Here is a 13,098-nt window from a genome sequence, read left to right on the forward strand (position 1 = left end):
GATTTTATACACGGCTCCTACCTGTCCATAAATTTTGAGAGAGCGGTTGTGTTGCTTATATTTAAATTGCTAACATCTCAAAATATAGATATATATTTTTACTTTTGTTGTCTGATCTTTGTATTTTTCTAATCAGTTGGTCTTGGTCTCTTTTTCCCATTTTTTCCCTTATAGCTCATTTCCTAATTCCTTTTCAGTGTCTTTCTTCTATTACTGTCTTCTTCCCTTCCACATACACGCTTTCTCTCACAGACTCCCTCTCACACACTCAAGCTGTCACTCTCATATGCTCTCCCCCCCCCCCCCCAAGCTCACATTCAAGTTCTCACTTTCTCACCCCTCCCCAGGCTTATATTCTTATGCACACACAGACGCACATCCAGGCACCCATTCTCACCCACACACATAAACCCAGACTCCCATTCTCACCCACAAACCCATGCTCCCAGTCTCACCCACACATATTCAAGCTCCCATTCTCATCCATACATATACACATTTAAGGTACTATTCTCACCCACACATACACACATTCAAGCACCCATTCTTATCCACATATTCAAGCTTCCATTCTCACCCACCCACACAAACCCAGGCTCTCATTCTCACCCATATATACACACATTCAAGCTCCCATTCTCACCCACCCACAAACCCAGGCTCCCATTCTCAACCACACATACACACATTCAAGCACCCATTCTTATCCACATATTCAAGCTTCCATTCTCACCCACCCACACAAACCCAGGCTCTCATTCTCACCCATATATACACACATTCAAGCTCCCATTCTCACCCACCCACAAAGCCAGGCTCCCATTCTCAACCACACATACACACATTCAAGCTCCCATTCTCACCCACCCACAAACCCAGGCTCCCATTCTCAACCACACATACGAGCTCCCATTCACCCACATATTCCAGCTTCCATTCTCACCCACATACACACCCAGGCTCCAGTTTTCACCCACACACACTCCCATTCTCATCCACACATACACATTCAAGCACATGCACAGCTTCCGCTTTCTCCCCCAGAGCAGGAAGATCAGCTGCCTCTCCTGCTGCCACCGGCCTCCTGCTATCTTCGGGCGTCGGGCCGTATGGTCCGCCGATCTTCCTGCTTGGGGGGGGGGGAGGGAGGAAGCGGACGTTGTGCGCTGCGCTTCCGCTCCCCCCACCCCCCCAACAGGAAGTTCGACAGGAAGTTCGGCGGGCAGTACGGCCCGACGCCCAAAGATAGCAGGAGGTCGGTGGCAGCAGGAGAGGCAGCTGATCTTCCTGCATTGGGGGGAGGAAGCGGAAGCTGTGCGCGGCGCTTCCGCTCCCCCAAACAGGAAGTTCGGCGGGCCGTTTGGTCCGAAGATAGCCGGAGAACGGGTGGCAGCAGGAGAGGCAGCTGATCTTCCTGCATTGGGGGGAGGAAGCGGAAGCTGCGCGCGGCGCTTCCACTCCCCCCCGAACAGGAAGACCGGTTGGCCATACGGCCGCAGCAGCGCTGCCCCATGTGTGCCGTGATGGCGCGCGAGGCGTGGGTTCTCTTGTTCGCTGTCGCGGGGATGGGATCCCGCGACAGCCTTGCAGTTCCGGTGCCAGTTGGGTGGGCCTGGGTCTAAGTTGGGTGGGCACCTGCCCACCCAGGCCCACCCGTGGCTACGCCACTGCTCCCAGCTAGACAGATATAATTGTGAGGCATCCAAGGGCACAAATCATTTACAGTCATCTCAAGATGCTGTGTCTTGAGAATTTTTCCAGCACATTTAACAGCACCACAACCCAAGAGAGTCATTTGCTGTTCCTAATTCTGGATTGCCTATTCCAAAACCCACAAGCTGGGTCTGCTTCCAATAAACCTGGGGTCTAGTGACCCATTCCCAGCAGAAGCATCTTAAAAATATCTCCTGTACGAGAAAGTGAAAAGCACCCAGTCACAGAATCCTCCTTCCCAAAGCAGGGCATGTCCACAAGCACTGGGAACTTTTAACATTTCAGACATTATGCATGCACCAAGAAAAGGTTTCCACGTGACAGGAAAGGACTGATCCCTGGGCCACTAGAAAGAAAAACACTGCTGCTAAAATGTACCAAAAAGTGGCATTCTATTTCATCAAACTTATAAAGCTTACAACATGGTGGCAAGTGACATTACATAAATACTAAGAATAGTATAAAAGTCAAAGTTAAAAACAATATCACAACAAATTCAGGAACCCCTGTGCATGATACAGAATTTTCACCTATTTACTTATTTTTTTTCTTTCATCAGATGCATATTCTGCTTGCTCAGAATGAACAGAGGGAGGGAAGCGTGGGAGAAGGTGCATGCATCTGATGAGAATTAAGCCCAAACACGTCTAGGTTTCTGGAGAAGAGATGGGTTGGAGGGAGGGAGGGATGTCACAGCTGCTGTCACCTTGGCTTACACCTGCTCTCCAGCTGTGACCAACATAACCTGCACTGGGCTCAGATCATGGACATTTAATTTTATGGCTAACCTCGACTGATCCCCTATCCATCCTCAATCTGTCTGGCACACAGAAGGCACAAATACACAAATCTGATTCAGGATTCTTTTTTTTTTTTAAAGTACCTCTTTTGTACATAAACTTATACTTAACTTACAGCCATCTCAACCTGTATTTTGGGACCTTAAGTTGCACATGTATGTAGCAGAATCTAGGCCTGGAGAAGGAGTCCCCACATTCACCCCCAACTCTGCATGGCACAAATGTTTTTCAAATCTGTGATACAAGATGACCCTCCTCCATGCACCCTCCCCCCAAAAAAAATAAAATTAAAGAAAAATTAATTTAAAATAAAGCTTGTAAACTTGTAATCTGAAATACATTTTATTTATGGAAAAAAATGTCATCAAAACAGTACCGCTTCGGACTGAAACTGCCTGAGTATTCCTTGTTTGTCATCCTAAGGAAGCAGACGATCATAGCACAGTCACAGCACGTGAAAGTGAAACAGCATTTCACGCATGGGCATTCTCCTCCATGTTAGATTTTCGGTTGTGCTATGAAGAATATTTGTGCTAATCTCTCAAGCAAAAGAAGTTGAGGCAAATCTTATATCATTTGGCACAGTCATTTTGGCTGGGGAAGGGGCTTGGGGGTGGAATTCTTTGTAAAGTCTCAGACTTGAGAAGAAAAATGTCAATACTCCATCCACCAAGCGTTCATTTTGACTGAAGAGTTTTCTTTATTTCATTAACCTCCATCTATAAGGGCAAGAAAAGTTGATATTTAGTGCATTTAATCTGCAGTGATGATCGTAACAATAACAAAAATAAAATCAGAATATGCAGCACTGAAAGTACAATAGATGTCACGCCGAACTCTCAAACTGCTTGATTACTCAGGCTATGCTAACAGGCACGCCTAACTCCCTGCTCACATCCTAAATCCCTACTTGAGCTCCTTTCCCGCTGACTCTAACGGACTGCCTTCACTACAATCTCCAGTAGTTACTTCTCCATCCCTTTTCTGCGGCCTTCAACTCCGCTGAGTGTTCACATCTTCCACTCTATAATTATCTTCATGTCTGTTCCCAAGTCTGCAACCTATACATTAACTGCCTCTCTGGCCAGTTTAGCCTCCCCTAAAACACTCCGGTTCTACTCTTTATCCGTGCAAGATCTTACCTGTCCCACAATCCCTTCTAAGACAATGGTGCACAACTCAAGAACTCCTCCCCAGCCCTCCCTATCTCCCTTCTGTACCATCTTTTTCCATCCAGAACTTCCTTTCTCTGCACATCTTGCCCTGCCCACCACTCTGTGTCACTGACCATAAGGTTATCATCCTTCTAGCCTGCTAAGCCTTTTAAGGACTTTTTTTTTTTAAACTTATTTCAGTATTGCTCTTGCAGAGTTCATTTTTTTTCTTCTTCTCTAAAATACTGTCAAAATCTTATCCTTCCACTTCACTGCAACGATTTCCTTCTGCCCTCATTTCATTTCAAATTTAATACACCACGTTCTGGTTAAAAAAAACCCCCCAAAACAAACTATGCAGTATAAATTAGAATAAAAAAATACAATACATAATACACATTAAACCAAAATAAAATATAATACATAAAACACTTCATGACCAAGTTTGTTTTTATCCTTTCCTCTTGAGTTTCACCAGCATTCCTCCTCAATGCCTTCTTCCTGGCTGTAACCTAACCATGAAACATTCTCATGTTCTAAGCTTTCCAAGCCCTCCCAAGCTCCCTTTAAATTCTGATCCTCCCTTCTTACTTTAGTTTCTGACAACAGGGAGCCCTGAACAGTGAAGTAATTGCACTGTTGGAATCAGCATTTTATTTGTTTCTTATAATAGAGTTGCTTACCTGTAACAGGTGTTCTAGGACAGCAGGATGTTAGTCCTCACACATGGATGACATCATCACCCATGTGTAAGGACTTTAACTGGCACACTGAGCATGCCCAGCATGCTAGTATCCATACAACCACACGGGGTCCCTCTTCAGTCTTATGATATAGAATTCACAAAAAATAAAACAAACGTAAAAGAAATCTAACTCCGTTGGGTGGCGAGCGGGTTTCGTGAGGACTAACATCCTGTTGTCCTAGGAGAACACCTGTTACAGGTAAGCAACTCTGCTTTCTCCTAGGACAGGCAGGATGGTAGTCCTCACACATGGGTGAATATGTAGCTACAGGCTGCTCCCACCATAAGATAGCCAGCACTTAACAGGTGCCAACATGAACAATAACTTGTTCTGCTATAACACTGGGAGATAGCCTGAACCAGAACAAGGGGCCCGAGGCAGGGAGAGTTGGATTTCAGAGCTGAAAAAGATTGTGGAGGACAGACTGGCCAAAATTGCTGTCATGTCAGCTGTCCGTGTCCAGACAGTAATATCAAGGAAAAGTGTGGACGGAACTCCAGGTTGCAGCCCTGCAGATTTCAGCCACTGGGCACTGCGTGCAAGTGGATTACCGAAGAAGCCATGGCTCTCATAGATTGAGCTTTCATATAGCCGTCAAGCTGCAGTCCTGCCTGTGTGTAGCAGATGAAAATACAATCTGCCAGCCTGTTTGATAAGGTTGGCTTAGATATTTCAACTCCCAATCTGTTTTTGTCTAAAGAGACAAAAAGTTGCATGGACAGTCTATGGCTTGCCGTCATTCCAGATAAAAGGCTAGGGCCCTCTTGCAATCCAGGGTATGCAGAGCCCATTCGCCCTGGTGCAAATGCAGTTTTGGAAAAAAGATGGGCAGAATGATAGACTCATTGAGATGGAATTCTGTGACCACCTTTGGCAGGAACTTAGGGTTGTCCGCAGAACCACCTTACCGTGAAAAATGTTTGTACAAGGTGGGTATGACACCAGCAACTAGGAAAAGGACCTTCTAGGACAAATAACTCAGGGGCTCAAAAGGGGGCCCCCATGAGGCAGGCTAAGACCACATTGAGGTCCCAGGATACTGCTGGGGGCCAAATTGGAGGCTTGAGTTGAAGTAGGCCTCGCATGAAGCATCCAATGAGAGGCTTCATCGAGATGGGGGAGCCATCCACTCTATGGTGATATGCCCCAATAGCACTGAGGTGGACTCTCACGGAGATGTTCTTCAACCCAGCCTCCGAAAGGTGCAGAAGGTAATCCAGAAGTTTTGAGGTGGAACAGGAGAACGGATCCAACCCGCGTCCCTCACATCAAGCTGAGAACCTCCTCCACTTGAGCTTGTAAGACCACCTAGTGGAAGGCTTCCTGGACTCCAGCAGGTCTCAAGGCACCTCTTCTGTGAGGCCCAGGGCCTGCAAGGTTATCCCTTCATCATCCATGCCATGAGAGACAAGACTCAGATGTTGGAATAACTCAGCCTGCCCTGATCCTGAGTGATCAGGTCTGGAGAGGTCCCCAGCCTGATTGGTGTCCAGAAGGAGAGGTCCTGTAGAAGCAGGAACCAGATCTGCCTCAGCCAATAAGGCGCGATTAGGATCATGGGTCCTTGGTCCTGGTATAGTTTCAGGAAGGTTTTCGTTACCAGCAGAAGCGGAGGGTACGCATACAGGAGGCCAGGGCCCTAATGGCGGCCAAAGGCATCCGTTAGCTTGCCATCCCCCCTGAACAGGGAGCAGAACTGCTCCATCTTCTTGTTGCAAGGGGATGCAAAGAGATCCCGATTCGGGATCCCCCAGAGGTGAAGTCCTGACCCACAACTTCCTGCTTTAGGGACCATTTGTGGGGGAGGAACGAGCAACTAAGAATGCCCGCCGCCACATTCTCAGTTCCCGGCAGGAACATGGCACAAAGAAGTATGCCCTGGGACAGGGCCCAGGACCAGATCTGGGCTGCCTCTTGACCGAGAAAGAAAGACCCCATGCCTCCCTGCTTGTTCAGGTACGTCGCCACCTGATTGTGGGTCTAAACCAGAATCAACTTGTTGGCTAGGCGATCCCGGAATGCCCAGAGAGCGTACTGGACCGCACAGAGCTCCAGGAAGTTTATCTGACCTTGTTGCTCCTGCAAGGACCATCAACCCTGCGTGCACAGATCCGCAACATGGGCTCCCCAGCCCAGGTGGAAGGCATCTGTGGTGAGAGTGACCTGAAGAGGAAAAACCTGGAAAGGTATCCCCACCTCTAAACTGGAATGGGATTCCCACCACGATAGGGACTCCTGAAGTGGCGTGGTGACCACAATGCATACCCTGCTGTCCTGGGTGGCTTGGAACCAATGCGACCATAAAATCCACTGTCCTCTGCACATGTGCATTCGGTCAAAGGGCGTAACATGAATCGTCGCTGCCATGTGTCCCAAAAGATGCAGTATCTTGTGTGTGGAGACCTGTAGACTCCGGGAGACTTCCTCCACCAAGGACACTAGGACCAGAGGCAAAAACGCCCAGCCTTGAACAGTGTTGAATCTGGCCCCAATTAAGTCCAGCTGAAGGTATGGAATAAGATAGGACTTTGGTTAGTTGATCAGAAACCCCAAGGTCTCCAAACTCCTGAAGGTGGACTGGAGCGACTGCAGCATCCCCGTCCTGGTATCGCTCTTGATGAGCCAATAGCCCAGGTAGGCGAAGACCTGCACTTGCTGCTTCCCACAATGGCTAGGCACTTGCCAGGCCGAAGGGTAGCACTCGATATTTAAAGTGCTCCTTTCTCACCAGAAAGTAGAGGTACTTCCGATGGTTGTGAGAGATTGCAGTGTGAGCATATATGTCCTTCAGACCAAGGGAGCAAAGTCAGTCTCCTCTCTTTAGGAGAGGGATTAGAACGCCCAGCGAAACTATTTTGAACTTTTCTCTTATGAGGAATTTGTTCAAAGCTCGAACTCAAAGGTGCTGTGACTCCCAGAATGGGACAGAGGCCTCCTGTTTTTTTGGGAATCAGGAAATACCTGGAATAAAACCCTCTGCCCCACTGGCTTGGTGGAACAGGTTAGACCACTTGAGCCATTAAGAGGGTAGAAAGCTTTACTCACAGTACTTGCTGGTTCTCAGAGGACTCCCACGAGGGACTCTGAGGGGATTTCAGGAGAACCTTTCAAAAGTTCAACCTGTACCCCTGAAGAACGATGGATAGGACCCATTGGTCCGAAGTGACCACTTACCAACGGTCTGCAAAGAGTTACAGGCGGCTTCCAACTGGAGGATCATTCGTCGCAGGTACAGGGCCATTGGCTTATACTCCCTCGCAAGCAGTCAAAATCCCATGGCAGGACTCTGCTGCGGGATTGGTTGTGTTCGAGGGGTGCATGGCTGCCACATGCGTGGCCCAGGTGCAGCATGCTGAGACCTCACCCTACCCACTGGAAGATAGTACTTCCTTGGGTGGTAAAAGGAGCATCTCAAATATTTTGCCCAAGGACTGAGGATCTGAGGTGCTTGCGGACAGATGCCGGAGAGTTTTGTGATAGTTCTTCAGCTGAGCCACTGCCCCCTTGATTTTATCCCCGAAGAGATTGTCCCCTGTACAGGGTAGGTCAGCAATACGCTCCTGCACTTCTGGCCGGAGGACCAATGCTTCAAGCCAGGCCATGCGCCGAGTGCCTTTGCCCACCACAGCGACCCTCACTACTGTTTCAAAAACATAAGCCAACCAGACCTTAAGTTTGTCACACTCCAGTCCCTGCTGAATCACTTTCAGGAAAGCCTCCTGAAGCAGTTGCGGGGGGGGGGGGGGGGGGCGTTTCACCAAATCTCAAGTTTGTTTCCAGAGATTTCTGGAGTACTGACTCATATAGAGTTGGTAATATGCAATTCGAGCTGCCAGAATGGACCCTTGGAAGACCTTCCTTCCTAGAGCGTCCAGGGTTTGGTGATCACGACCTGGGGGAGCCGAAGCATGGGTCCGTGATCTCTTCACCTTTTTCAAGGCTGATTCCACTACTTCAGACTAGTGTAGTGGAATCAGCTCCATGGTGGGTTGCACCAAGTAAACCACATCAGTCTTTTGGTTCACTGGGGAGATCGAAATGTGAGGCTCCCACAGGTGGACAAACAGATCCTTAAAGATGTCATGATTTCCTTAGGGGCATCCACGATTTGGAGAACTTCCAGCATCTTGTGCCTGGAGTCTTGCTCAGTCAAGAGCTGTAATGGCACCAAATTCCGCCATAGTCCTCACAAAGTCGGCAAAAGTCAAGTCTTCCGGTGGAGACTTACAACTTTCCTCTGGGGGAGATGGCTCAGAAGGCAAGTCCTCTGAAGAGGACAGGGATGCCTCATCCTCCCAAGGATCATATGGAGCATCCTCTTCATTGAGAGTGTCCAGGGGCACCAGAGGGAGAGCCCCTATAGCACTCCTAGGCTGGGAACTCGAAGGTGCTGTGAGTCCCAAATGCCTAGGCACCGGTGGCTCTGTGGGCACCGAAGTGTGCGCTGGTCCCGGAAGCCCTGGGGCAACCAGAGGCATTGAGGGAATCAGTGGACCTAAAGGCACCAATCCTGAAGGCCCCAGGAGGAGTAGCGCCGCATGAGGGGCATCTGCGGGATGGGACCAGTGAGCCTGACAGACCTCCTTCTGAAGAATTGACCATTGGAATAGGGACTGGTGAGGGCTGCATTTGTGTCCCCTGCAACATCAAGGGCATCCAGGGCACCAGGAGAGGCTGAGTCGGCAACATACTGAGCAATAAATCCAGCCACTCTAGCAATGGTGCGAGCACCGATGGAGTCGGTTCCGGTGGCAGCCCCAATGGGGCTGGTGGCTCGATGCCTTGTAGGGCTTGGCCAACCACCAACCACACTCAGCACTCCAACTCCTCCTCAAATGCTGATAATGATAAAATAGCGTGAGGAGGAGGAGACAAAACTAGATCCCCGGAGCCCAGATGGGGATTGGTACACATCACCAGAACCGGTGGGGATTGTCTCGGGCCCTTGGCCTCGATGGAAGTTGACTCCTCGGGACTGCTTCTGGGTCAGCTCGGGCGGTGTCAGTGCCTGCCCAAGCTTGGAACCATGGAAAGATGGCGATCAATGGCAATGCTTTCTTGATTTCCCTCAATGCTCGGCCTGGTCTTTCCACGGAGCTGAGGGAGATGGCGAGAAACCGGACCTGGAACGGGAAAAGACAGAAAGTGGATGAGCCCCCGCACCCAGTTCCACCTGAGAACCCAGCGGTGGGGAAGATAACACTAGAGTTGGGACCGCCAAGACTTCACGTTCCCTGAGTGTCGATGGCCCTGATGCTGAAGTCGAAGGCTCAGACTTTCTGGCACCAAACAACTTTTCCATTTTATCGAGGCACGCACGACGGCCCTTAGAAGTCATCTAGGCACAGAAAGCGAAGCTCCGACCGTCATACAATGCCCCTAGCACAAAATGCAGACCTCATGGGCACTGGGGACAATGTCTGAAACCAGACGACACCATTGGTAAAAGAGCATGGCACATGGCTGATGACCAGCGGCCACCGGGAAGTGGCACTATTGGGAATCAACCGCGAAGAATGTAAATTTAAAAAAAAAAAAAAAATTACCGCAATGCCTGATAACTAACCCCAGGAGATAGAGAAGAAAACAGTTTTCAACAAAGATGAGCATGAGCTCCACAGTTGCAAGGCAATAGCTTCATGGAAAAAAAGAGAAACCCTGCATGGCCGCATGGATACTAGCATGCTGGGCATGCTCAGTATGTCAGTCAAAGCAGGACTACCATCCTGCTTGTCCTAGGAGAATTTGCAGTTCTAATGCTATTTAATTTAAAATCTTTATAACTCACAATTATGCAAGGTTTTAAGTGAAGTACAAATTTCACAATTATTCAATGCGGATCACAACAGCAACTCGACCTACAAGTCCCATTCCAAATTTATAACTCCTCCAGACCAACAAGAGACACACTCAGAGGATCTCTTCAAGTGCCCCCAGCCAAAACTACCAAACACATTACCTTGAGAGATCGGGCCTTTTCAACAGCCGGCCCCCTTCTATGGAACTCCATCCCACCGGACCTTAGACAGGAGCCCAGCCTCCCAACCTTCAGGAAGAGACTTAAGACCTGGCTGTTTAAAAAAGCTTTCCCGGACACCGATTAATTCTATTCAGCCAGATTCTACCACTTCCACATGTAAAAATGTTATTACTAATGTAAATACCTATACCTAATGTTATTCTCTCCCTTTTCTTCTCTCCTCCCAGTTCTATTACCTTGTTATTTGTAACTGCTTCCTTCTACACAAATAGGTTATTGAATTGTTCACAGTACACCCCTGTTATATGTAAACCGGCATGATGTGTTTGCAACATGAATGCCGGTATATAAAAATTTTAAATAAATAAATAAATAAATAATAAAAAAAACAAATATGCCATAAGTTAAAACAAGCATTTAAAATATATTCAAGCAAGCTAAATATAAAAGCAGAAAAATAAAAATGTAAAAACAAAAAATTAATTAAATGGTGAGTTAAAAGGAACTGCTTTCATTTCTTTCCTAAAAGCCAGGTAATCAGGAATAGCATGCACTTCACTAGGAAGCGAGTTTCACAGTTTTGCTCCTGCACAGGAAAATGCCCTAACTCATGTTTCATGAAATCTGCATTCATGAAATAAAGAAACACAAAGCAAGGACAGTCCTTACTCCCATGTGTCTTAGCCTTCACCAAGCTAGTTCGTATCTGCTTGGTTTAGATTTTTTTGGCTCACATTTTTTTTCTTATTTAAAACTTCTCTGCACTTTTATTGGTTCTAAAATTGTTAACACCTATTGCAGTAACTCTTTTTTTGGAGGGGATAGAAAAGGGAGGTCTCAGTTTCTTCTTGCACTTTTGGGCTTCCAGCTCATTTGAAACTGGGACTAGGATCTGACATCTTGAGCCTTCATTGTAATTTGCCACGGATTTTTTTTTCCCGTTATTTCATATCCCCTACCCAGCATGACATTCCTTGGCCAGGAACCATGCACCAGGGCTCCCCCTTCTGGAACTCTGCAACTGCAGACCCTAAATCTGTCCACTAGGGATCACTGTTGTGTGATGAACAGGACTCCTTTCCCTAAAGGACTAGGAATGTTTCCTTCAACGTATCGCCAGAGGGACAGGAGAGATGTTTGCGATCGAGGCATTAAAATACTTCAAAGGTATATGCACAAGCAGTAAACCTTTGTGAGGGTAATTTTACCTGTGTGCACAGGTAAAAGGGCTACATGTTCCAAAGCACGCAAGCTTTTACCCACATTCTTGTGGACATATTCCCAGGGCTGGTTAGCTGGGGGAAAGGCAACAATGTTCCTAAGTTTTCTATTTTCAAAACTACGTGTGTTGATTTTGTTGGAAAAAGTATCCACAGGGAAAAAAAAAGCAGGTGCAAATCTCTACGGGTATCTTTTCCCCTAGGGCAATGCCCGCATGTACTTTCTCCCTTTGGGAAATGGTGGAAAATCCGCAGGTTGAAGAGCTCACGCACTTTGCAACAATCCACAGTTTTGAAATTTCCTCCACTTCCAGTTCTGGAACAAGACCCTTATGATGGGAGGGCTCAGAAGAAATAGACTCGGGAGCAATAGCAGCAATTTTTTCTTCATGGAAAGGGCAATGGGTGCATGGCATGGGCCTCCCAGTGGAGATGGAGGTGGTAAAAAAGAGCCCAGGACAAGCGGAGGGGAATCCTTGTCTCAGAAGATGTGAAATGGGAAGCCAGATTTCAAGGATGGCATTGCAACAGGAAGCAAATTAGAAAGACTAGGCAGGCCTTGGCTGCCACTATGTTTTTAGGTGTCATGTTCCCCCTCTGTCCCTTCATCTCCTTCCAACAGATAGATATGTTTTATTGCCACGGGTTAAGTTCAGTAAGGCAACTGTACCTGCAATCGCAGACGGATCTTTTTCTCTTCATCCAACTCAGTTAATAATTGTTTAATCTCTTTTCTGAAAGGAGATTTATAAAACATTCACACTTCAGAACATGAAATGCTCAAACATTTTGCTCAAGCACAAAGCATCAAAATGTATTCTAAAAAGGTATGAATAGATCTTGTGCGCACAGCTGGAAACAAGCCCACATATTCATTCAAAACTCAAAGGGAAAGCAGGCTGGGGGGTTCCCAAGACCAGCGACACTCAGCCCGAGGTTAAGGAGCCCGCATCAAGGTTCCTGCACATCACATGTATTTTTTTTTTTTTTTTTTTTTTTAGAACACTACAGGACAAAGTAAACTACAGAAACACCCAAATTGTAAAACAAAAAAAAACATCTTTGGTAGGGGTGGATAAACAATCTCTGACCGCTTTCTAATTTTTGAAAATCAGGCGTGAGTCTGCATGGCATAGGTTGAGTCAGCTTTCCCCTGGTTCAAATCCCAAGTTCTGTAAATGCTGCCAGATTTGTGCTAATCTCTCAAGATATAAGAGACAGATGCACTGTTAGTGTGTATGTCTCTCCCTGTCCTCTAGGTTTAGGAATGTGCAAACGATTCAAAAATAAAAATCTGAACTAGTTTGATTCAGTGTGTGTTCTCCCCCCCCCCGAGCCATCTGATTTCTCCTAGCAAATCTGGGGAAAATTTGAAGCATATCTGCTCATCCAAGATGATCTGTGGTGGATTTTCCTTTAAGTATTTCAGCACATCATTCAATGACCCACATTTTTTTCATAGATTCAAACCAGATGACAAGCCTC

General features: G+C 47.2%; 1 protein-coding gene across 7 annotated transcripts in view; it reads right to left on the bottom strand.

The window, feature by feature from the left end:
- Nucleotides 1-2,088: 2,088 nt before the first annotated feature.
- SH3KBP1 (SH3 domain containing kinase binding protein 1) overlaps nucleotides 2,089-13,098 on the bottom strand; it is a 471,173-nt gene continuing 460,163 nt past the window's right edge. For all 7 annotated transcript variants that reach the window (XM_029603365.1, XM_029603364.1, XM_029603363.1 and 4 more), the window contains 2 exons: nucleotides 12,284-12,347; nucleotides 2,089-3,232 (listed from right to left, as the gene is read on the bottom strand). In XM_029603365.1, the coding sequence (XP_029459225.1) occupies nucleotides 12,325-12,347 (23 nt within the window). In that variant the 3' untranslated portion in view covers nucleotides 2,089-3,232; nucleotides 12,284-12,324. The remainder of the gene's footprint in view (nucleotides 3,233-12,283; nucleotides 12,348-13,098) is intronic.

Source organism: Rhinatrema bivittatum, chromosome 5 (assembly GCF_901001135.1).
Source record: "Rhinatrema bivittatum chromosome 5, aRhiBiv1.1, whole genome shotgun sequence".
NCBI classification, from domain to species: domain Eukaryota; kingdom Metazoa; phylum Chordata; class Amphibia; order Gymnophiona; family Rhinatrematidae; genus Rhinatrema; species Rhinatrema bivittatum.